General features: G+C 49.1%; 1 protein-coding gene across 1 annotated transcript in view; it reads right to left on the bottom strand.

Moving 5' to 3' along the window:
* Nucleotides 1-26,004, bottom strand: part of PCNX2 (pecanex homolog 2 (Drosophila)) — a 309,639-nt gene that overhangs the window by 4,833 nt on the left and 278,802 nt on the right. The window contains exons 29-32 of the mRNA XM_018042531.1: nucleotides 16,101-16,245; nucleotides 15,138-15,368; nucleotides 13,569-13,843; nucleotides 12,646-12,833 (exon numbers count right to left, since the gene is read on the bottom strand). Of these exons, the coding sequence (XP_017898020.1) occupies nucleotides 12,646-12,833; nucleotides 13,569-13,843; nucleotides 15,138-15,368; nucleotides 16,101-16,245 (839 nt within the window). The remainder of the gene's footprint in view (nucleotides 1-12,645; nucleotides 12,834-13,568; nucleotides 13,844-15,137; nucleotides 15,369-16,100; nucleotides 16,246-26,004) is intronic.

The following is a 26,004-nucleotide window of genomic DNA, read 5'->3' as shown; positions in this document are numbered from 1 at the left end:
CAGTTGCCCTACTCACAAGTCTCCTGAAGTGGCTCGGTTACATTCAATTAGTGCAAATAGAAAGGGCTCTGGGTGAGTACATGCAAGGATTGTCACCTCATCCCAAGTTCCCAAATTACTAACAGGGAATCTGGCGATGCTGAAATATTTATATTTGTCTATGGGACCACATGAGTGACACATTTTAATTTTTTTAAAAAATTTATTAGAGTATAGTTGATTTACATGGGCTTCCCAGATGGCAAAGTGGTAAAGAATCCACCTGCTAGTGCAGGAAATGCAGGAGACATGGGTTCCATCCTGGGGTCAGAAAGATCCCCTGGAGGAGGAAATGGCAACCCACTCCAGTATTCTTGCTGGTAAAATCCCACGACAGAGGAACCTGGGGGGCTACGGTCCATGGGATCTCAGAGTCAGCCGACTAAGCAACTGAGCACACACCTAGTTGTTACAACTTTGTGCTAGCTTCAGGTGTACAGCAAAGCGATCCAGTTACACACATACACATATCCGCTCTTTTTAAGACTCTTTTCACATACAGGTCATTACGGAATACTGAGCAGAGTCCCCTACGCTGCACAGTAGAGTCCTTGGTAGCTGTCTGTCGCACGTATAGCAGTGCATACGTGTCGACGCCAGTCTCCCAGTTCACCCTTGCTCCTGCTTTACCCCCTGGTAGCCATGCTTGCTTTTTACGTCTGTGACTGTCTCTCTGTTTTGGAGATGAGTTCGTTTGTTCCTTTTTTTTAAGCAGTGTCATAGGCTAGTTGTCGTTCTCTGTCTGACTTTCTGCACTCAGCATGGGAAGAGATGTTACTGTGGACATTCCCTGGGTCTCCCCAAGCCCTGCTCCTCCCACTGCCCTGAACTGGCTGAGAGGGGCCTCCTGACCTTGACCTTAGTGCCATTTTCCCACTGTGGTGGTGGGTGACCAGTTTCAGAGAGCACTGGGGTTCCCACCTGGCTCCCTCCTGCCCGTCCAAGAAACTGGGGTGCTCCCCCTGTGGAGCTGCTCACTGTGCGGGACTGGAGTCAGGTTCCCGGGTGAGTGCAGGCAGCTGGGCCCATCTGATCATCCCTGCGGAGTACTTACTCTTGCAGAGGAAGAAAGAGAGAGAAAGGGATCCTGACGAATCAGAATTAAGAAGAGAGATGGTGATTTGTTAGTTTATTCAGTTTGGCAAGGCCAAACATCTGTTTCTGATTTATCCTGTAACGCTGATTGCTGCCTCAAAATACTCCACAGCCATCCGCAAGATGGTGATTTTGATGCTGGAGAGACCACCCATACTTGGTGGGGGACTTAGCTCATTTCAGTAACAAAGGGACAAAGGCCCGTCTGTGTGTCAGAGGGGACTGGTCTGTGTTCTATGTAAGACGGGGTAATCCTCTCCCCACATTGCTTCAGGTTTTCTTGAGGGTTTTTTTGGTTGCTCTTGATTTTTTAAAATTAATTTTGCAAATGGAACAAGTAAGAAACCAAACTGAATGCATTCATGCTACTTCTTATTTTGTAGTTTAACTTATTTTGCCAATTACTTCATTATCAAATTATGAGCCATTCTAGGGCAAACCTAAGAGCCCGAGTTGAAATTCTATATAAATTACCCTCCTTGGTTCATTATTCCAGCACTATTCCTCTGTCTTTGATCGTTATCTCAAAAGTGGTGGTTCAGTTCAGTCGCTCAGTCGTGTCTGACTTTGCGACCCCATGGACTGCAGCACACCAGGCTTCCCTGTCCATCACCAACTCCTGGAACTTGCTCAAAATCATGTCCTTCGAGTCAGTGATGCCATCAAACCGTCTCATCCTCTGTCATCCCCTTCTCCTCCCACCTTCAATCTTTCCGAGCATCAGGGTCTTTTCCAATGAGTCAGTTCTTTACATCAGGTGGCCAAAGTATCGGAGCTTCAGCTTCAGCATCAGTCCTTCCAATGAATATTCAGGGTTGAATTCCTTTAGGATTGACTGATTTGATCTCCTTGCAGTCCAAGAGACTCTCAAGAATCCTCTTCAACACCACAGTTCAAAAACATCAGTTCTTTGGTGCTCAGCTCTCTCTATGGTCCAACTCTCAATCCATGCTTGACTACTGAAAAAAACCATAGCTTTGACTAGATGGAGCTTTGTCAGTAATGTCTCTCTGCTTTTGAATATGCTGTCTAGGTTTTTTCATAGCTTTTCTTCCAAGGAGCAAGTGTCTTTTAATTTCATGGCTGCAATCACCATCTGCAGTGATTTTTGATGCCCAAGAAAATAAAATCTGCCATGGTTTCCATTGTTTCCCCATCTATTTGCATGAAGTGATGGGACTGGATGCCATGATCTTAGTTTTCTGAATGTTGAGTTTTAAGCCAGCTTTTTCTCTCTCCTCTTTCACTTTCATCAAGAGGCTTATGAAAAGTGGTGGTGCAAATCCTTAGAATAGGATAGAAGAGATAGTCTTTCTGTCCAATTGGGGAGTCAGATTACTTGTTATTGTTGATCAGTTGCCAAGTCATGTCCGACTCTTTGCAATTCCATGGACTGCAGTGTGCCAGGCCACCTCCCTGTTCCTCACCATCTCTTGGAGTTTGCCCAAGTTCATGTCCATTGAATTGGTGATTAGTTATGAATTCCTAACTTCTCTGAGCCACCAGGCCACCAGCCTCCACCAGTGGGCTGAGTCCCCTTCCCGTGAGAAGCCTGCATGTTGTCAGCCACCACTGGGGCTGCACAGTGAGCTCCTGGCCACTGGGCATGAGGGAACTCCAACCAGGCATGAGGTATGGCCACCTGGGACCCCAGTCCTCTGAGAATCCAGCAAGGACCAGGAAGGGGACACTCAGCTGGGAAGTGAGGCAGGACATGGGGGAGGAACACTTGGGACCCCAGTTACAGGCACAGAGCCGTGGGCACTGTGAGTAAAACAAGATCCCTGTTCTTAGAACTTGGTTCCCATCCACCCTTGAGAATATCTCAATCACTGCTGCTTAGCCAGGCTTCTGTGTCACGCTCTGCTTGGGCACTCAGATCCTCCCCCACGGCCCCCAGGGACTCCCTTCCACAGGACCCCACAGGATACACTGGGCATCCCTGCTTGCCTGCGTGGCATGTGGCGGCCTCCACCCTTTGCCCTGCCTTTGACAGCATCCTTTCTGCAGGCTTGTTGCTTGGCACACTGATTGGCAAATAACTCAAGCTACAACACTCACCTCACACTGAAACCCAGAGCTTCTTCAACCCCTGACTAGGAACAGACCTATCCCTAGTTTGGGTGAGTACAGGGCTTCTTAGGGCTTCCCAGGTGGCTCAATGGTAAAGAACACGCCTGACAATGCAGGAGACACAGGTTCGATCCCTGGGTTGGGAAGTTCCCCTGGTGGAGGAAATGGCAACCCGCTCTAGTATTCTTGCCTGGGGAGTTCCGTGGACAGAGGAACCTGGCGGGCTACAGTCCATGGGACTGAAGAGTCGGACGCGACTTAGCAACTAAGCCACCGCAGGGCTTCTTGGCTATTAGACCCATGCTGTATAAGAAAGATACAGCCTGCCTCCCCAACCCCCAGCACACAGACACCTCCGCCTGCCCCTGGAAAACGAAATTCCCTCCTTGTTTTTACTGCCACTGTGGTTAAAGCCACATGGGGACATCACCACCTTTGGCTGTGTGGTTCCCTTTGGCATGCGGGAAGCTTCAAAATGCCTTGACCTAGAGGCTGAACCCCCTCCAGCCCCCCACCATGTGCCCCTGCAGACTTAGGGGCGGAGGGTGGGGGGAGCGAGCTATAGAGAGGGAGCTGGGAAGGTGTCTCCCATTATTCCAGGTCAAGCCAAAGATCTGGGATCAGGAACACCCTCCCAAGACTGGAGACCGGCCTCTAACTTTCCTGAGCTGGTTGAGCAGGCTCTGGCTTCCTTTCTGGAATCTGTGGATGCAGTGGATTAATTCAGCCGAAGGGAGGGTTAGAAGGAGGCCAGAGAAGCTGGAAGCTGAAAGGAAATCCAGCATCTGCCCAGCACAGGACACCATCCTACTGGGAATGTCGGGGTGTGGGGCCTTCCCAAGCTGCCCTCTCTCTTCCAGGGACCTTCGGGCATGACACCGCTGGCTGCATCATTTGGGAAGAGTCCTTGGTGGCAGGTACAGGAACCTGAGGCCAGGCTGGCCAGCCAGGCAGGGCTGCCCGTCATTACGTGGGGCTCCCTGTGGGGGCCTGTGTCCTTGAGGTCTCAGGGGCTACTGCACTCAGGGCCTCAGTAACTGAAAACTTTGTGCCAAGAGAACAGGGAAGCCCCCCCACCACCACTCTGCACCAGCTGAGGAGGAAAAGACTGGTGTGGGTGGGGGAGGTGGGTGTTGCTGGGCTTCGGAAGCCTGAGCCAGGAGGCAGCTCTCCTCTCAGGCACAGCACAGATGCTCCGTGAGCGCCTGCATTTATCAGGGGCTGAGGGATGCAGCCGGGGAGCCCACAGGAAGCTTCCCATCTTGGGCTTTGTTCTCTGATTCCAAGACCCGAACTTGGTGCTTACTTATAGGAGAGCGTGCCAAGGTCATGGAGAGAAGGGACGGGGTCCTGGCCTTGAACTTCACCAGGGAGTGAGAGCGTGCTATGCACCACAGCCAAAGGTGCCGATGTCCCCATGTGGCTTTAACCACAGTGGTAGTAAAAACAAGGGGACAATTCGTTTTGCAGGGGCAGGAAGACAAGTCTGTGTGCTGTGTGTCAGAGAGGCAGGTAGTGTCTTTTGATACCAACTCTGGGCCTTTCCAGATGTCTCCTGGGGGCCTGCCCTGCCCCAGGTGTCCTCAGATTCCCGTCCTGTCTTGGGGTGAGTCTGTGAGCCTCAGGGGCTGGTTTCCAGCAAACTGTCTCAGATGCTGTCCTTTTGAGGGCAAGTTTGGACTCCAGCCCTGCCCAGCCCCACAGAACGGGGGTTTGGCTTATGCTACCAGCTGCGATGTCCCCTGGTGAGTTTTGGGGAAGGCTTGCCCCAGGCAGCTGCTGAAGCAGGGGGGTCGTGGGGTTGCTGGGCAGAGCCGGAGAGCAGGAGGGGCCACCTGTGCTGTTCCCTCTCTTGGATTCGCGCCCCGCCAGCTTCTCTCGCTCCACTGGGCACCCTCAGGGACTCTAAGCCAGATGGCCTGGAAGGTGGCCACTCCTGCATCCTTCGGGGACCAGCTGGGCTGCATCGGGAGACGCTGGGGTGGTCCAGGGCAGGGAGAACCTGCGGGGGCCATGGCATGGCCCTTCTCTGGGGGAGGGAAGGCAGGCGGCTGCCTTGGAGGCGCCCCTTCTCGCCAAGGCTACGCCTGCTCGGTGTGGCCAGCGCTGTCCCCTCAAGGCATCACTAGGAGAGGGACCAGCCTTGGATCTGGAGAATCTTCTAAACATAGGTGAGGGGTTCTGGCAGGGGGCTTGGGGCACAAGGTCAAGCCGGTAGGTAGGATCAGCAGCCCTTGGCTCTTTTCTTGGCTGAGAGGGACTGAAGCTGGCAACCACTTGAGTTCCACTTGAAAATTCCATGACCCGAGGCCCTGAGACCCCACCCAGCCTCCAGAGAAGACTTGGTGGGAAAGGCTGAGTCGGGAGGGGACCATCCACTCCATCACTGGACTTGTGCAGAGCACCACCTTAGCCCTGGGTGCCCCCTGGCACTTTAGACGGTCCCTCTCGGCACCCCCTTTCCCCATTACATCTCTCCCCACAGGACCAGGAAGTGGCAGGGACAAGGGGCATGCTGACCAGCTCCCACACACTCCTGCCACCACGTGGTGGGCCCCGGGCTCTCTGGAAGGCCCGAACTGAACCCAGAGCCTGCCCAGACCTGCCCCAGGGTCCCCCCCTAGGGTGAGCCTTGGGCCTTCCTGCAGGTGAGAGGCTGGGCAAGGAGCAGCTGGGAGGTGTGGATGGAGGTGGATGTGCAGAGCCTACACGGGCGCAGGCCCCTCGCCAGGCATGGTAGTGTGGGGACCGTGGGTCACAGTCTCCGTGTGTGCTCACGTCCCCCACCCTGGGAAGTGAGGGCCGCCACCAAGCCTCCCCACCCCCCCCTTCCTGTGTGGCCTGGCCACACACAGGGGACCCAGTGGCAGGGTGGGGGAGGCAGAGAGGTATGGCTGGCTGGCTGGCCAGGGCCCTCCCCGAGAAGGCAGCATTTGGCCAGAGGCTGAGCGGGGGACTGAGTCCAGCCTGGGGGCAGCACGTCCAGTGTGAAGCAGCAGCAGCTGCAGGAGCGCTGAGGCGAGCAGCCCCCGGGATGAGTGAGGGGCAGAGGGGGCTTCTAAGGCTGGGGGTGTGAGCCAGCAGGAGCGGGGGACAGAGGTTCCGGAGACCGCAGTCACGGGGGGCCCTGCAAGCCGGGTGAGGCTCAGCTGGGACCCCCGATCATATGCCGAGTCCTAATCCTAGGACCTCGGGGGTGAGTTTGTTTGGAAACAGGGCTGTGGGAGGCATCATTCCTTAAGATGGGGTCATACTGGAGTAGGTGAATAATGTCCTTAATAAAGGGGGAATCTGGACACAGAAACACACATGGGAGAGCACCATGTGAAGATGAAGGCAGAGATCAGGATGAAGCTTCTACAAAGTAAGGAATGCCCAAGGTCGCCAGCAAACCACCAGAAACCAGGGGAGAGGCCGGGGACCCCTTCTCCCTCACAGCCTCAGGAAATCCACCTTGCCAACACCTTGAGTTTGGACTTCCGGCCTCCAGAGCTGGGAAGCAGTCTTTTGTTGAAGCCACTGAGTTCCTGGTACTTTGTTACAGTTGCCCCAGAGCAAAGGAACACAGGTCAGTTCTGAGAGATACGGAAGCCATCGTTCAACAGAAAGATGTCCTAAGTTAGAATGGCGTCACCTGGCAGGTATGGGGAAAAGCGACTCGTGATCTGTGCAGTTGCCAAGGCTGCCTGAATGGCCAGAGAGAGCAAGAGAGTGGCTCTTCCTTCCTTGGGGGTGGGGAGGGCGTGGTGGGCTCCCTCCCAGCTCTCTGACCCTCTGCAGGGGGCACCAGTCTCAGGATAACTTCCTAGGGGTGCAAGGCCTTCTTTCCACAGACTGTCAGCTTTCCTGGAGCACAGGGAGGGACATGTGTCTGCTCCCCGTCCCCAGTGCCTGTGAGAGTGTTAACAGCCTCAGCAGGGAGGCCGGGGGTCTCTAAGCAGCAGAGGGAAATAAACTGCAAGCGGTGGACGTAGTTTTTTCCCTTCTCTGTTGACAAAATCAGTTCTGCCTAAGACAACTTTCTTTTTTTTTTTTTTCTTTTCTCAAAACTTGGGCTGATAAGGGCTCGACAAACCAGTATTCATGTCAATTGTTTTACGGTTGGGGATGACACACCTTGTGCCATTCTATCTAAAAACTGCATGTTGTGGAAGAGGAAAGTGAAAGTGAATTTGCTCAGTCGTGTCCGACCCTTTGCGACTCCATGGACTGTAGCCCACCAGGCTCGTCTGTCCATGGGATTTTCCAGGCAAGAATACTGGAGTGGGTTGCCATTTGGTGAAATTCCCTCAGCCTCGAGTTGTCTCTCTTATCTGATTAGCAGCTTGCCAACAGACATAAAACACCTTGCTAAAAACTAGCAAGCAGGCACTCTTTCTGTCCCCTTCTGATGTCTCTGTTAGAAGCTTTCCCTGTTACTATTATACTTTAATAAGACTTTGCTACAGAAAAGCTCCAAGTGGTCAAGCCTCGTCTCTGGCCCCGGATCGAATTCCTCTCCTCCAGAGGCCACAAATCCTGGCATTGCACACGGCTCGCAACTGCAACCTTTCACCTGCCCAGACCACAGTGGGACCTACAGGAAACTGGGCAGCTGAGTCAGGAAGGGCTGGGTGTCAGCTTTGCCTGGCTGTGAACCCAAGGAAGACCAGTTGTAAGAGAAGCCAGGGAACAAAGTCTTGGAGGGCCGGGACCACGGGATCAGCAGAGATGAGCGCTGAAAGAAGGAGCCTGGGCAAGTGGCTCCATCATGTTCGGGGACAAAGTCTGCATTTGATGAGCAGAGGTAGTGTCCCAGGACCAGAGTAACGGGACCGTGCCTGGGGTCCGCACTGCAGGCACTCAGCCATCTTGCCTGAGTACAAATCCCAGATCAGCTGCTTCCTAGCTGTGATTTCTCTGCCCCATGACTGAACTTCTCTGTTCAGTGACTGAAATCTCTGCCCTGGTTTCTTCAGCTGCAAGATGAGCACAGGGGAGTGCGTGTGTTAGTTGCTCAGTCGTGTCCAACTCTTTGTGAGCCCACGGACTGTAGCCTGCCAGGCTCCTCTGGTCCCTAGAATTCTCCAGGCAAGCATGCTGGAGTGGATTGCCATTCCTTTCTCCAGGGAATCTTCCTGACCCAGGGATCGAACCTGGGTCTCCCATATTGTAGGCAGAGTCTTTACCATCTGAGCTACTAGGGAAGCCTGTCAGAGTCCTGGGGGAGGACAAAGTGAACTTGCCTGGGGTAGGCACACAGTATATATTGGAGGACTGTTACTTATTACATATTACCACCACAGCAAGGATGCACTTGGTACAACAGGGTGGTGGTGGGAAGGGAGGGCATGCGAGGAGGAGTGGCTCAGAGGGGGTTTGCTTCAAAGACTCGGATTCTCTAGAGACTAAGAGTCTCCAGAGAAGGACAAAAGCTGAGTGCAGAGCCCGAGGCTGACTCTGACTGCAGGTCGGGGCTCACGGTCTTGAGGCCCACAGGTTCCGTCGCCCAGCATGCCTTGTTACCTTGTAAAGCAGGCAAAGCCAAGAGCAATTTTAAGAAGCAATAATGAAAACTGAACAGCTGGTGTGGGCTCTGGAAGACTCAGCTTTGACATCTGCCACAGAAGCCTGTGACGGGTCCCAGCCTCAGGCTCTGGTGGTAGATAGGGGACATTCATGACCTACGGGGCCTGGACTCTGAGGATGGGAGGAATGCTGGCTTTTCCAGGCCACATGGTGCTGTCATGGCTTCATTTGTATGAAGAGGAAGAGGCATATCCGTGAGTCAGAGGCTGTCCAGCATGCCCATCTCAGGCTCTTTAAAAGCTGTGACCCCGCAACCCCCGAGACAGACCCCCTTCCCCACAACCTCCCACCCTCAGACTCTAGCCCCTCTCTGGTTCAGACAAGTCACCTGACAGAAAGGTCAAATGCTCAGTTACTGCTCCATTTGGAACCTACCTTGCATTTTCCCACCTGGAAAATCACTTCTGTGATTTTTGAAACTTAAAAATCTCATGCGATAACAACTGTTAACTAACTAAGCAATGAGAAACTCCTGGCCTGAGAGTCAGCTGCACACTGAAGGCCTCTGGCTCAGCGGCTGCTCTGCTCAGGGTTCAGGGCAGATGCCACGGGGCAAGGAAGGGGGTCTTCTTCACCCTAAGCAACTGATGTCACTTTGTTCAGCTACCTAACTATTTACCTCTCTCTCCTTCCCTGTCTTCCTGCCTCCCTTCCATCTCTCATCTATCTTCAACTAAGGAGTTATCATTTATCCATTTATCTCTGTGTATCCATGCATGTATATATGTATCTGTCAAACATCTACCTGTCTATCCATCTTGTTCTTGTTCAGTCTGTCAGTCGTGTCCAACTGTTTGAGACCCCATGGACTGCAGCATGCCAGGCTTCCCTGTCCTTCACTCTCTCCCAGAGTTTGCTCAAATTCATGTCCATTGAATTGATGATGCCATCCAACCATCTCATCCTCTGTCATCCCCTTCGCCTCCTGCCCTCAATCTTTCCCAGCAGCAGAGTCTTTTCCAATGAGTCGGCTCTTCACATCAGGTGGCCAAAGTATTAGAGCTTCAGCTTCAACATCAGCCCTTCCAATGAATATTCAGGACTGATTTCCTTTAGGATGGACTGGTTGGATATCCTTGCAGTCCAAGGGACTCTCAAGAGTCTTCTCCAGCACCACAGTTCGAAAGCATCAATTCTTTGCCGCTCAGCCCCTTTTGTGGTCCAACTCTCACATCCATACATGACTACTGGAAAAACCATAGCTTTCACTACACAGACCTTTGTTGGCAAAGTGATATCTCTGCTTTTTAATGTGCTATCCAGGTTGGTCATAACTTTTCTTTCAAGGAGCAAGAGTCTTTTAATTTCATGGCTGCAGTCACCATCCGCAGTGATTTTGGAGCCCAAGAAAATAAAATCTCTTACTGTTTCCAGTGTTTCCCCATCTATTTGCCATGAAGTAATGGGACCAGATGCTGTGATCTTACTTTTCTGAATGTTGAGTTTTAAGCCAACTTTTTCACTCTCCTCTTTCACTTTCATCAAGAGGCTCTTTAGTTCCTCTTCACTTTCTGCCATAAGGGTGGTGTCATTTGCATATCTGAGGTTATTGATATTTCTCCTGGCAATCTTGATTCCAGCTTGTGCTTCATCTAGCCCAGCATTTCTCATGATGTACTCTGCATGTAAGCTAAATAAGCAGGGTGACAATATACAGCCTTGATGTACTCCTTTTCCTATTTGGAACCAGTCTGTTGTTCCACGTTCAGTTCTAACTGTTGCTTTTTGACCTGCATACAGATTTCTCAGGAGGCAGGTCAGGTGTTCTGGTATTCCCATCTGTTTAAGAATTTCCCACAGTTTGTTGTGATCCACACAGTCAAAGGCTTTGGCACAGTCAATAAAGCAGAAATAGATGTTTTTCTGGAACTCTCTTGCTTTTTCCATGATCCAATGGATGTTGGCAATTTGATCTCTGGTTCCTCTGCCTTTTCTAAATACAGCTTGAACATCTGGAAGATCGCGGTTCACATACTGTTGAAGCCTGGCTTGGAGAATTTTGAGCATTACTTTACTAGCGTGTGAGATGAGTGCAATTGTGCAGTAGTTTGAGCATTCTATGGCATTGCCTTTCTTTGGGATTGGAATGAAAACTGACGTTTTCCAGTCCTGTGGCCACTGCTGAGTTTTCCAAATTTGCTAGCATATTGAGGGCAGCACTTTCACAGCATCATCTTTTACGATTTGAAATAGCTCAACCTGCCTATGTATCTTTATATTATCTGTCTATTTATCTTTCTATTATCTATTATCTCTCTGTCAACCAATTGGGGCTTCCCTAGTGGCTCAGATGGTAAAGGATCTGCCTGCAATGTGGGAGACCCAGGGTTCAATCCCTGAGCAGAGAAGATCCTCTCAAAAGCTTTCAGGTGCCACCTATGAACTTAATAAGATTAAATTTCTTTTAAAATACTCTGCTATTCATACTTTATAGGAGATATGGGTTTCCCAGGTGGCACAGTGGTAAGGAATCTGTCTGCAGACACAGGAGATGAGGGTTTGATCCCTGGGTAGGGAAGATCCCCTGGAGTAAGAAATGACTACTCACTCTAGTACTCTTTCCTGGAAAATCCCATGGACAGAGGAGCCTGGTAGGCTAAAGTCCATTTGGATGCAAAGAGTCGGACATAACTGAACACTCACAGACACATACATCAATCAATTAGCTATCTATATATCTATTATCTATCAATTTTTCTATCCATCTATCACCTATTATCTATATAATCTCAATCTCCCTAAATACCTATATTCTATCTTTCTATCTTCTACCGATATCTATCCATCCATTATCTGTCTATCCTTCTGTCTCCCTATCTATCTGCCATCCATCTGTCTTTTTTTATCTTATCTATCTTCTTGCTCATCAATACACACATCCTCACTATTTCAGTTAAATCCCCACCCTTGCTCTGGGCACTTCTAGGAGGCAGGCACTTATTGCCTTGATGCGGAGCTGACAGGAGAACATGCACAAAGAGGCACTTAATGAATGCTTCTTGATGGTAAAAGTACTGAGGCCAAAAGGTGAAAGCACTGAGAGGTTTTGAAGGTCAAAGCCAAGGGACAGTGTGCCTGTCTCTCCCACTCCAATTGGGCACATCCTCTGCGAGCCCTGAGGGTCACCTTTCCTAACCCAGCCTTCTCCTCCAAGTACAGAGGGATTTTGGAGCCTCATCCATCTGACTGAGCCTAATTAGTTGGGCCTTGGTTTAAACATGATTTTAAGCTTTATTTTTTATTTTTTTAAAATTTTTATTTTTACTTTATTTTGCTTTACAATACTGTATTGGTTTTGCCATACGCACCGATTTTAAGCTTTAGACTCAGACCAAATTCCTTCCATCCCCATCGGCTAGCACCCGTCTTCCCTCTTTCCCTATGCTCTGAAATGTCAGGTGCAAGGGGAGGAAGTGGAGAGCGGTAGTGACCAGGCAATGGAGGGCAGGAGGCTGGCTGCCTCATCACAGGACTTGGAGGGGATGGGTCAATTCACAGGAGGAGGGAGGCGCCTTCATGCATGAAGAGCTATAACACAGCCTAACACAGAGACACATGAGCCAATGGTCTCGGAAGGAGTGAGAGATGGGTGGAAGAGACTGACCACTGGACCGATAGACAGACAGACAGCTGGCTGAGGTAAGGGACAGACAGATGGATAAAGGATAAAAGCTGAATCTAATGCATAGAATCGAGTTTTTTTCTGAGTAGAACTTATATGTCAGTATACTTGGGGGCATCTTTTGGCCCAATACTGATCTGTCCTGTGTAAACGGTCTCTCAGAGGCTAGAATGACAACATAGCCCACGGTGTTGGCCAGTGAGACGTGAGGAGCCTTGGCAGTAACACGAGGCCCCCACTGCACTCACCTGGCCTCCGTGTCCCTTCCCTGGGTGACCAGTGGCGGCTCCCATCCTTTCTGGGCTGTTCCGCGCTGCTCTCCCGGCTCTCACCACTGGGGGCACTGTTGCCGCCTGCGGGCGGGGCGCGCGCCGCATCCACGTCCTCCGTGTTGCCCGCGCCCGGCTGGCCCGCTGCGTCGCAGTCCTTCCGCACTCTGAGAGGAAGAGACGCTTCCAGGATTCTCACCCAAACATATCTAATTCCCCTAGATGCCCCGTCACATCTGTGTTCAAAGCAGGACGGCAGACCGCACTGTACTGGTGAGAAGCGATGCAGATGCAGATGGCGTGCAAATGGAAGGAGGGGTTTCTGTTCCCCAAACCTCCGTGACTGATAAATGAATGCACCCTGCCCGGGTGAAGAAGCCCCTCAGGGACTGGTAAGTGAATACACCCTGCCCGGGTGAAAAAGCCGCGCGGGCTCCACCATCCACAGGGACCCCCTCAGCTTTGAGGTCCAACACACAGCCCTGTTAGATTCAGGCAAAACAATTTAGAATTTGTTCCAACTAACCAGGAACACCAGGTGAGAAAACTTATTCGATGAGAGATGGGGCTGGGGGCAGGATGGGGCAAGGAGGCTGGTTCAAGCCTGATTCTTTGCAACAGATGTGTAACAAAGACCCGTAACCTCAGCAACATTCCAAGGACTCAAACCCGTCTCAGCCCGTGGATGGAAGGGAGAGCGAGGTAGACTCTCATCTGATGACGTTTCCCATTGAGTCATCATCTGAAACGGCTTGTTGAAACAAAGGATGTGTTGGAGGACATTTGGGCATGGCAGTTTTCATCACAGGAGGATGGGCAGACAGTGAGATCCCTACCAGAAGCCTCGGAGCTCGCAGGCCCGTCCCATCCGGGTAAATAATGCCTTTGCCGTGAAGACCCACCTTAACCACTTGGTTCGGAGCCACGCCCTGATGCTGTCCAAGGTGAGCGGTCCGCTCCAGACGTTCTTCAGCTGCCTGTGGGTCCCCAGGTAGGATGTAGTGAGTGGGGAGACATACATGGGGTACCCCAGGGGCTGGTCACAGGAGGAATTGATCAGGTTCCGGAGGACCTGCTTGTTGTTCTGAATGCTGCCGCGCTCGGGGTTGCGGTTGCGGAGGAAGATGAGTTCTTGCTGCTGCCCGGCCCAAAGGCCGCGGACACATTCTCTGTTCACCTGCAGCGCGGGGAAGACACGCAGAGGAAAGTGGATGGTGGGGCGGAGAGAGAGCGGGGCTACAGACTGTTGGGTCTGAGGACCTGTGGCCACTGTGCTTTGGCCTAAAGCTTTCTTAGTGATGTCTGAATGGCAGCAAGGTGGATATGATAGCATTTTCATGGGGCCATGGAGATCAAATAAAAAGAAAAGAAGGCTTTGTTTCAGCCCGGTGATTTGAAGCTGTATGAAGAGAATCTCTGGGAAGGAAGTTATTGGGTCCAGGAATAGGTTATGAGAGGGAGGCTTGGAATCTTCAGTTCAGTTCAGTCGCTCAGTCGTGTCCGACTCTTTGCGACACCATGAATCGCAGCACGCCAGGCCTCCCTGTCCATCACCAACTCCTGGAGTTCACTCAGACTCATGTCCATCGAGTCAGTGATGCCGTCCAGCCATCTCATCCTCTGTCGCCCCCTTCTCCTCCTGCCCCCAATCCCTCCCAGCATCAGAGTCTTTTCCAATGAGTCAACTCTTTGCATGAGGTGGCCAAAGTACTGGAGTTTCAGCTTTAGCATCATTCCTTCCAAAGAAATCCCAGGAACAAGCTAGATTCTGACCCCATGTGTGTCTAGCCTAGCAGGACTTCTTGCCAAAGCCATCACCTGCACAACAGCTCTTTGAGTGGGAAAGGGCCCTGCAGAGACACACTGCCTGTCCGGGGCCACCCACCCTGCATGCTGGCCAGCACTGCCCACTCCCCCTGACCCCGGGAAATGTGGCTCTGGACAGAGGATGCTGGCCTAGGGGGCATGGCGTCTGTGCCAATCCATGCTACCATGTTGGGAAAAAAGTTTGTTCAGGGGACTTCTTTGTTGGCTTAGTGGTAAAGAATTCACCAATGTAGGAGACTCAGGTTTGATCCCTGGTCTGAGAAGATCCCACATATGGAGGAGCAACTATGCCCATGCACCGCAACTACTGCTCCTATGCTCTAGAGCCCGGGAGCTGCGACTCCTGAGCCCATGCACTGCAACTACTAAAGCCTGTGAGCCCTAGAGCCCATCCTCCACAGCAAGAGAAGCCAGCCCAGTGAGAAGCCCTTACACACCGCAACTAGAGAAAGCCCACATAGCAACAGAGACCCAGCACAGCCAAAAATTAAATAAATATATATAATAAATTATTTTAAACAAGAAAAGTTCATTCAGGTTTTTCCCGAATGAAAACCCAAATGACTTGTTGGCCAGCCATATATTTCTTCTCATGTCCCCCCAGGCGGGAGGCTGGTGGCAGCCGGGAAGGATGGCTCCCATACCTTGATCACCTTGAAGCTCAGGAAGCTTCTGTGGAGCATGAGCACCTTGTACTCGTCCGTGCCCTCATCTACCACGTGCCTCAGGGTCAGCAGCTCCTCCTTGTTGGCCAGCACGGCGCCCCTCCAGGCTGGGTCACCCTCATGGCAGATGACCACTTTCTTCTCAAAGGACTGGATGGCCTCGTAGAGGACTGCTGGGTCTTCGTACTCATCGGGGCAAGTGAACTGGTCCTGGGGAAAGAATTCAACTGTGGGTCGGGAGGACCACAAAGCTGGTCCTGGCTTGCTGTGCACACAGCAATGAGGCCGATGCCTGGTGCAAGGCCAAGTCCACCTCCACATCGCTCAGCCCTGCTGGGTGGATGGAGGGCACCTCACTATCGCAGTGGCCTTGGGGCCCATAGAGCTGGTGGCATAGAAGCCTAGGACTTTTCTCCACAGTGTGGACATTTCTGATGTCATTTTCTCCAGCCAAGTCCCCTCTTCCATGCTAGTGGGAGATCACCACCTCCTAGGGACTCTTGAGGGCACATCACCATGGATACCATCAAAAAATAGGCAATGCCTCAGTGCTTAGTTGCTGGGCTTCCCAGATGGCGCTAGTGGTAAAGAACCTGTCTGCCAGTACAGGAGGCAAGAGATGCGGGTTTGATCCCTGGGTTGGGAAGATACTCTGGAGTAGGAAATGGCAACCACTCCAGTATTCTTGCCTGGAAAATTCCATAGACAGAGGAGCCTGGAGGGCTACAGTCCAAGGGGCCACAGAGTCGAGGGGACTCAACTGAGCACACACCACACACACACACACACACACACACACGCACACACTTAGTTACTAAGTCAGAAGCCTACTTGTCAGAATTATGCTGAGCAAGGGGACCATGTTTTTGAAAGGTCATTTTTTCCCCTAATGTTTCAGGATTATACTTAAAAAAAAAAAAAAAAAAAAAAAGGAATACTTACCTGATGCAGCTTCAGGGACATCCTGAGAGCCGGGACAACAACTTTGTGCAGCAGGTCGATGTCTGTGAACACCCACTCATCTCGGGCTGTTATCCTGAAGTCACCTTTGAAGAGGGCATGGAGGCCATATAGGAAGGAATCCAGGCTGCGAAACAAAGTTTGGTTGTTCACATGGAGCAAAGGTGTTCAGGCTCCTGTCACCCTGAACTGGCCCGAGTCTCCCCTGTGACACCACAAGAAGGCCTTTACTGTCTTCAGGCTGATCTGGCAGGGGTCCCACTGAATATCTGACCCTGCGGCCCATGTTTGGACCCTTGTGACAACTGCTGTAGTGATCACCGTCCAGAACAGCCGGCGACACACCGGATCTTGGAGTGTGGGGGTGGAAGTCTTGGTCAGAGCCGGCCTGCCACATCCATAGGCAGAGTGAGTGTGGAGATGCAGGAAGGCTGGTCCTAGAGCCCTGGAAAGGCTACACTTCTCAGGAGGGAGGCCCGGAGGCCCGGGGAAGAGTCCAGGCCCTTCTGCTTGTCCTCTCTGTGTTTCCGCATGGCACTTTTGGACTATGTGACTCATAATGAAAATTGGATTCTCTCACCATATGGAGAGAGAAAATGACACCAAGTGAAATCTCAAATTGGCTGTTTGGATTTTCAGAGTATATCAGTCTCCCAATCCCACCCTTTTGTGAATGACTAGTGGATGAGGCACAATTTGTTGTTGTTCAGTCGCTAAGTTGTGTCCAACTCTTTGCAGCCTCGTGGACTGCAGCACACCAGGCTCCCCTGTTCTTCACTATCACCTGGAGTTTGTTGAAACTCATGTCCATTGAGTTGGTGATGTTATCTAACCATCTCATCCTCTGCTGCCCCCATGATAGAGGGGGTTAAAATGAATGACCGAAGGATTTCTCAGCTTTTCCAGGTTTTTATGTTTCTGGGCTTTTCTGCTTTGCCTTCATTTCCTGTGTGTAACTACTACCTGGGTGGAGAGCAGAGAGGCACCCAAGGGACAACTTTCACAGTCCAGGCCCATTACCTTTCGGATCAACACACGGTTCAGGAAAGCGAATCACCCTATATTATGTGGAGGGAAAGAACTGTTCTTAATTTTTTCCCTTTAGGTCCATTAATACACTTGGCCAGCCACCTCTAATGAGCCTGGCTTCTAACATCCCTGAGTGGGACTGGGCGGCTACACAGGAAACAATGTCCCTGATAGGATTGGACTGGGACATAATGACCCAGGAAGTGTGTGGAAGAGACTTTCTGAGGATGGAGCTGAGGAGGCTTTAAACGAGCTGGCTCACCAAGCAAGACTGTGGATTCAACACAGAACATTAGGCCCGCATGTCAGGAAAATAGTTCCGCTGACTGCTATTGGAACACGTGATTGCAAAATGTACCACAATCGTTAACTTCCTTCCAGAACTCCATTGAGAGAGATGCTGAGGCTCAAGGTCAGAGATGACTGTGGGAAACGGGTCTAGGCAGGTGGGGCAGGTGCCAGGGTCTTGAGGAGCCCAGAGCCTTCCAGGAAGAGTTTCAGGCGGCAGCCATCCTGGACAGGCTGCCCCTACACAGAACAAAGACTTCCTGGGGCTGCCAGCAGTCCTGGGAGGGGAGGGGTGAATGGCAGGGCAAGGATGCAACAGGACAGGGGAAGGAAGGGGAGCTTTAAAACAGTGCAAACTGCTGTCATTGAAAATGGTCCAAAATGCCCCTGTCGTCAGATAGCAGTAGGTACTAAAAAGAGGGCTAAAAGTAGGTGGGGTTTCTTCTAGAAAGGATTAGAAGCATGCCAGGCTGCTAGCACACAGGTTTAGAGAAATCACCCCTCTAGATGTAGGGCTGAGGACAGTGGCAGAGGGAGATGAAAGGACCTGCCGAGATGCCCAGGTAGATGGCAGAGAAGAGCCAGGCATTCAGCCCATCCTTTGACAGCTTATGCAAGGCAAGCACAGATCTGATTCCCCAGTCTAGAAAACGCCCTTCCACGGGACCTCGATAAATGATTGGAGCCCATTTCAGGCCCCTAATGACAGAATGATAGATGCTTTACTGATCATTTCTCTTTTAAGAGGAAAAGAACACATTATGAGACTTACTGCTATTACAATAAAACAAGTCTCAATGCACACACCTATCTATGAAATAGACACAGAATCACGGGGAGAGAGAACAGACTTGTGGTTGCCAAGGGGGAAGGGCGTTGGGGGAGGGAAGGACTGGAATTGGGGATTGACAGATGCAAACTAACATATACATATATATATATATAGGATGGAAAAGCAACAAGGTCCTATTGTGTAGCACAGGGAAATATATTCATCATCTTGTGATAAACTATAATGGAAAAGAATATTAAAAAAGAATGTATAGATGTATAATTGGATGTACATATACACTTTTCTGTACAGCAGAAGTGAATACATTGTAAATGAGCTATATGTCAATGAAATTTTTTTTAAAAAATGAGTCTCCATGCAGAAAACAAAGCCTGAATTAGTATTTCACTAGATTGAGGGTACTACCCTTAGATTGTGGGTCATTACTCCTAGTACCTTAAAGATACAGGCATCCTAAATATAAGGTGTTTCATTATCTGCCTTTTATCTTCAGGAGAATGAGGAGGAAGAAGGCAGAGATGTGATGAGCTGGAAAGCTCTGAGGAGAGGAGAGGTCTCCAGGTGGCCTCCACGCATTTCTGACTTGCAGAATCACCAGGCTTTATTCTGTTAAGACTCTACTGAGAGATGACAGGCTCCCACCCCGAGGCCAACAGCTGGAGCAGGGAAACAGGGTTACATCTCAGTTATTCAAGGTTGGCCTTTGTGGGGACTAGAGCAGCCAACACTTGGCCCCTTAGCACTATCTTTATTCATTGAGGTTTTCTGCACAAATGTGGTGCCATGTAAGCCGAGGCTCATCTCAGTGCCGCAGTCCAGTTCTCTGCTTGTGGATGTGCGTCTCTAACACATGACTACACTAGGCCCAGGTTGCTTCTGGAGCCTGCCGCGTCCCCACACAAATGGACAGGGTTGCCCCTGCACTGGGGACTGTCTGGTGACACACTCTGTGCCCAGCCTTCTGCACCTCTTCTGCAATGTCAACCCACATTCCACACAGTGAGGACTTGCATAATATCTCACCATCGTAAGTGTGTGTACGTGTGTGTGTGTGTATGTGTGCCTGTCCGTGTGTGGCTGCATATTTGTGTATGTTTGTGCATGTGTGTGTGTGTGCATGTACATGAGTGTACATTTATATATGTGTGTGCTTGAGATGAGCACACGTTTACGTGTGATGTGCATGTGTGTGCGTGTGCATGTACAAGTGTGCATGTTTGTATGTGTGCACGTGTGTTGGAAAGGACGATTCAGCTTCTGCTCAGAGTCACTCCATACCCCTATCAGACACCAGCAACCACCAAGCTGAGTCTCTGTGACACTCTGCTTGTACTCACTCCTGTTCTTTCTGGTTCCTGACCCTGTTCCCTATTCTATGATGACATAACCATTGGTGGTGCGTACAATAAGAGGTTGGGGCCATCAGCACGTAAGCACAGAGGTACACAACCTTTCTGGAGTCATTTTCTGGCCTGAAGCTCTGGTTGTTGCTTGCAGCCCTGGCAGAAACTCTAGCTCCATGAAGATTATGCTTTAATGGGTCCCACCAATTTCAGCATCCTCGCCCATCACCTTTCACAGAGCGGTGACAACTTGAGAATGGCCAGCTGAAGTCAAGGCTGTTTTCACTCCTGTTTCACTGTTTTACAGCATCTTTCTTTATCCACAGAGGAGTCCTCAAGGCTCAAGTCTAGCCAGATGTTGCCTATGACCCCATCCAGCTCAGCCCAGTTCTCACCTGCACCCTCTCTCACTGGCTCTCAGTCCATGGAAATTCTGGCTCCCAGGAAATTTCAATATCCAGAAGTATCCAGAAACATTCTGGATGTCAGAGCTGTAAGGCAGTGCTCCTGGCACCCAGTGGGTAGAGGCCAGGCAGGAACACCCAGGACAGTCCCCCACAACAAAAAGCCACCCAACCTACAATGTGAATAATGCTGCTGCTGAGAAACCTTGCCCATTATGACTGAAGATTAAGTTCTAGACACTGGTTCATTATCTTGGATCCAGCGTTAATGACTCTTGGGATTCAGGTGGAAACAACTCTAATGCTGGGATAGTTTCTGCAGGACTCCCAGTGGACTCTCCACAAGGATTGATATGTTCAAGTTAATGTCCAAACAGACTCGTATACTGCATGTTTACAGATGGGCATCATGGAGAGCCTTCTGCTGCAGGGCACTGCTGTCCATGGAGCCCTCGGAGAACATATGCGAACAACTGCGATTTGCAGGCTGGGTTCCCATGCTTGCTAATTAGTAATGGAGATTCTTGGAGAGTGAGTGCTTGGTGGTTTTCTAAGTCAGTATCCTAGCTCAGAGAGCATTCCACTGTGGGGGAGGCACCATGCTTCACACATGATTCATTCCTCTGTGGGATTCCCCAACCATGCAACCAGTGACCACTAAAGGAGCTGGAAGTACGGAGAGTAATGCATGCAAGAGGGGATGGCCCTGGGTGTCAGTATCCTACTGTTGATAAGCTCTTATTGATCATTGTCCAAAAGCAACGCCTGACAACTAATCTTTGAGTTCTTTAAATACAAGATATATTTTCTTCAGGTGAAAATTACTATATGTATTTTTTCTGTGGGATGAATAAAAGATCCTCTTCATTGATCTATTTCTCAGAATTCATTCAGATTAAGGCTTTTTTTGGCATTTGATTTCAATTTTTTCAGCTTTATAGAGGTGTAATTGACACAATTTTTAAGTATTTAAAAGCTAAAAAAATTAAAATTATAAAAACAAAGTCTTATATATAACTTGAAAGAAAATAAATACAATGTACATCATGATGATTTGATAAACATTGTGAGAGGCAGATTAAGGCTTTTGGCTTGAGGATTTCAGCTTCCTTTTTAAAGAAGGTTTGAATATAATTTTTAAAAACACGGGAGAAATACGAATTTGTGAACTCCTAAAGGTGTGGTTTTGAAAGACTAATGTTTTATGGGTGGAAGTGAGCAGTCTTACTGTTAAGTACCAGGAAATCTAGTAGTTTGTGTACCTGAGAGTATTGTAGATATTTGTATTATTCAAGGGCATCTCAGAATTTTAAGTTACACAAATATTAAAACCACTATATAAAATATTACCACTTCATAAATAATCTTTCAGTGAACATATTGTTTTTTAAAAAGCACCAGCTCTGAGCAACTAGAAGTGAGACAGTGCCGGGGGCCAGCGTGAGGAACTCCGCCCATGGCAAAGGTCATGAGGAAGAAGGCTCGGCATACGCAAAGGCGTGATCAAGCCTCAGGAAACCCCCTGTTCCCGAGCATCTAACCCCAAAACCAGAGTCTGTTTTATGCTCTCACCTACACTTCTGACTTTACGGGGGGCTCTCCCTCATAACCGTTTCTCTCGGAGAAGGAGTAAACGTGCAGCTCCAAGGCAATAAAAATTCCTGGGTGTGACAAGAGTGTTTCAGCTTGCAGACTCCTCTGAAGGTTATCTAGCCCGCCTGTATAGGTTTGTCCGGCCACATGTGATTGTTTACAGCCTCCCAATCTGAGAGGCACGAGATGTTTTAGACTTACTAAAGGCAAATTATTTGGGGGAGTTAGAAATTATTAGTATAGTGTTTTGGTTAGGAATTATATTGGTGAAGGGTTCTTCATTTGTTGTGTCAATGATTGCTGCTAATTCCCTGCTCTGGGTGGGACAAGGATGTCTCAGGTCAAACCTCTCTGCTGACAGACTAGCTTGTGTGACAGGATTATCCATACTGCTGCCACTAGGCACATGATTGTTTACTACCTCTTAACCATAAACAGCACAGAGAGTTTTGGAGTATTTTGAGAGTCTTAATTAGCATAGGGCTTTTTCTTCTTGTTGAGTCAATGATTGCTGCCAGGCCTCCATATCCTTAGGCACTTGGGAATATATTAATCAATGTATTTGGAATATAGCAAAGGAAATATAGTAGTTTTTAAGGTTAGCAATACTAGACTTTTTGAGTTAATGGATTTTCTCTTTTGTAATAGATCACTGTACTTTCTTATAAATCACTGTGTCCTTGCTATGTAAGAATGTAACTTTATCATATCTTAAGACTAAATAGATCTTAAGGGGAGCATTGGTGAAAGGATTTTCATTTGTTGGGCTGATGTTTGCTGCTAAATCTCCATGTTCCCTACTCTTATAATGAATATAACTAACACATAGGAGAAATAAGCATTAACCTTTAAGCATATAGGAGAAATAAGTATTAACCTTTAAGACTAATCATGTTAACCTTGGGTTAAATAAATTCCTTTCTTGATTGTAACTCACTACACCCTCACCCTATAGGAATGTAACTTTATTTGGAGGGTGGTGCCTGGTTTAAGAAAAAACACCCTTGGAAGAAATAAGTTTTTTTGGTTATCAGAAAGAAAGGATCATAAAATGCAAGCAGGTCTCACTCATGGCCAGAAGATGATGTAATATCCCTAATACCTTTTTTTTAATACATTTATGTGAAGCACCTGATTTTGATAAAGGTCAGGACTGCTGACCCCCGCGTGACTCTGTATTCATCCCTATGTGTAACAAAAGGTATATAAGCAAACCCCAAAATAAAGAAATCGGATCAGTTTCCAGAAAGACTGATTCCCCCATGTCGCTTCTTTCTTGCTCCCGTTTTTCTGGCTGAATTCTCTTCTGGAGCATGGATGCTATTCCACGTAATCCAAGTTATTCAGCCTCTTTTTCTCCACTAATCTTCCTACTACACTATCCATTTCTAATCTCTCTATATCTGTGATTAAATATGTATTTTTCCAAAGACGCCGACTCCGTCCCTCCACCTTCAAATCACCCTGGATCCACCGGGGCTGGACCCCGGCAAGACAGAAAGGATCCCTTCCATTTCTCTGGTGGTTTGTGCATTACTGAGTGCTTTCCATTCCATCAGAGTCTACTCCCTGATGTTCCAGATGGTTTTAGAAAAGGCAAAGGAACCAGAGAGCAAATTGCCAACATCCGCTGGATCATGGAAAAAGCAAGAGAGTTCCAGAAAAACATCTATTTCTGCTTTATTGACTATGCCAAAGCCTTCGACTGTGTGGATGACAATGAACTGTGGAAAATTCTGAAAGAGATGGGAATACCAGACCACCTAACCTGCCTCTTGAGAAATTTGTATGCAGGTCAGGAAACAACAGTTAGAACTGGCCATGGAACAACAGACTGGTTCCAAATAGGAAAAGGAGTACGTCAAGGCTGTATATTGTCACCCTGCTTATTTAACTTCTATGCAAGTACATCATGAGAAACGCTGGACTGGAAGAAGCACAAGCTGGAATCAAGATTGCCGGGAGAAATATCAATCACCTTAGATATGCAGATGACACCACCCTTATGGCAGAAAGTGAGGAGGAGCTAAAAAGCCTCTTGATGAAAGTGAAAGAGGAGAGTGAAAATGTTGGCTTAAAGCTCAACATTCAGAAAACTAAGATTATGGCATCAGGTCCCATCACTTCATGGGAAATAGATGGGGAAACAGTGGAAACAGTGTCTGACTTTATTTTTTGGGGCTCCAAAATCACTGCAGATGGTTACTGCAGCCATGAAATTAAAAGACGCTTACTCCTTGGAAGGAAAGTTATGACCAACCTAGATAGTATATTCAAAAGCAGAGACATTACTTTGCCGACTAAGGTCCATCTAGTCAAGGATATGGTTTTTCCTGTGGTCATGTATGGATGTGAGAGTTGGACTGTGAAGAAGGCTGAACACCGAAGAATTGATGCTTTTGAACTGTGGTGTTGGAGAAGACTCTTGAGAGTCCCTTGGACTGCAAGGAGATCCAACCAGTCTATTCTGAAGGAGATCAACCTTGGGATTTCTTTGGAAGGAATGATGCTAAAGCTGAAACTCAAGTACTTTGGCCACCTCATGCAAAGAGTTGACTCATTGGAAAAGGCTCTGATGCTGGGAGGGATTGGGGGCAGGAGGAGAAGGGGACGACAGAGGATGAGATGGCTGGATGGCATCACGGACTCGATGGATGTGAGTCTGAGTGTACTCTGGGAGTTGTTGATGGACAGGGAGGCCTGGCGTGCTGCGATTCATGGTGTCGCAAAGAGTCGGACACGACTGAGCAACTGAACTGAACTGAACTCCATTCCATCAGCTCAGCTCATTCGCATGGTTGCCTGTATAAGATGTAGTATTAAAACCCTTTCATTTAAGAGGAAACAGGCCAAAAAGGAGTTTAGAAAGAGGATGAGACAGGTGGGAACAGATATTTAGCATCTCATGCAACACTGAAGGGCTTCCCACGTGGCCCTAGTAGTAAAGAATCCACCTGCCAATGCAGGAGACCTAAGAGATGTGGGTTTGATCCCTAGATTGGGAAGATCCCCTGGAGGAAGGCACGGCAATCCACTCCAGTATTCTTGTCTGGAGAATCCCATGGACAGAGGAGCCTGGTGGGCTACAGTCCATGGGGTCACAAAGAGTCAGACGCGACTGAAGTGACTTAGCATGCACATGAATTTGAAGGAGCACACCTCCCTCCTGCCACCCACCTCTCCAGGAAACACAGAGTCTCTTTAAAAACGTGTAACTGGAGTCATCTTCTTAAAGACCAGCTCAGAGGTTGTATTAGAATGGACTGACTTCTTCAAAGGCTTCAGCTGACCCCACAGTAAAAATAGCATGAATGTGAAAGTCTTGAACTATCCCCCACCTCACCCTCCTGAGGTCGGTGACAAGCTATTTTCCAAGGTTTAAATTGGTGTATGGTTTCCCTGGTGGCTCAAATGGTAAAGAATCTGCCTGCAAGGTGGCAGACCTTGGCTCAATCCCTGGGTCAGGAAGATCCCCTGGAGAAGGGAATGGCAACCCACTCCAGTATTCTTGCCTGGAGAATCCCATGGACAGAGGAGCCTGGCAGGCTGCAGTCCATGGGGTCACAAAAGAGTCCAACACAACCTAGCGACTCAACAACAAAAGCGCCTGCCTCATCCTCTTTCATGCCTTGAGAGAGAATGAAATGTGTCAACTCGTGTCAAGCACTTAGCACTGTTCCCAGAACCCATGGAGCACATCATCAATGTTCACTATGATCATTATTCTGATTTTCACTGAACTGGAATGTCCAGGCCATATAGGCATCAGATATAAACAAAAGACATTTATCTTGTAGAAACTCAGATAATCATTGGAGAGCAATCACATGGTGAAAGAATCTCAGGGATGTGGTTTCAACTAAATGCCAGCTGTAATGAGAAATAATAATTCCCAAGTGAGAAGCAGTTAAAAGACAAGATTCGATGAAAAGCTTTTTAAAAGTATGTTTGGCTTCATGACGTTTTAGTACTTCTGGGCCTCTATATCAATGGGATCAACTGTTATTATCTGGTGAAAGATGCTTCTGGAGGCTGCTGGACTGGGAGCAGGCTGGCTGTGGAAGAAACAACCTCCTGGCAACTGCTCAGAATAAAAATAGATTTCCAGAACCGGCTCCCAGTGATTCTAAGCTGGCGTGTGTGAGATGGGGTGTTGGGTCTATATTCTGGCCAAGATCCCCAAGTAATTCTGGGGCATAGGGAGGTCTGAGACTCAGGGGACCAGAACCTGGATGCGTCCTCAAGACGTCCAGACATTTCAGAGAAGCGATGGAGTGGGAGCTCGGCACAGGACCTGTGCCCCAGACTGGGGTAAGAGAAGGGTTTCCCACAGAGGGGGATTCTTAATGGCTCTTTTCTTTGTATTTTCTCTCTCTTTGCTGAAGTTCTCACTGTGTTCTTCCATTCTTTTCCTGATTTCAGTGGGCATGTTTGAC

This window comes from Capra hircus, chromosome 28 (genome assembly GCF_001704415.2).
Source record: "Capra hircus breed San Clemente chromosome 28, ASM170441v1, whole genome shotgun sequence".
NCBI classification, from domain to species: domain Eukaryota; kingdom Metazoa; phylum Chordata; class Mammalia; order Artiodactyla; family Bovidae; genus Capra; species Capra hircus.
The sequence above is the reverse complement of the archived record's forward strand: the minus strand, read 5'-3'. Positions and strand labels throughout refer to the sequence as shown.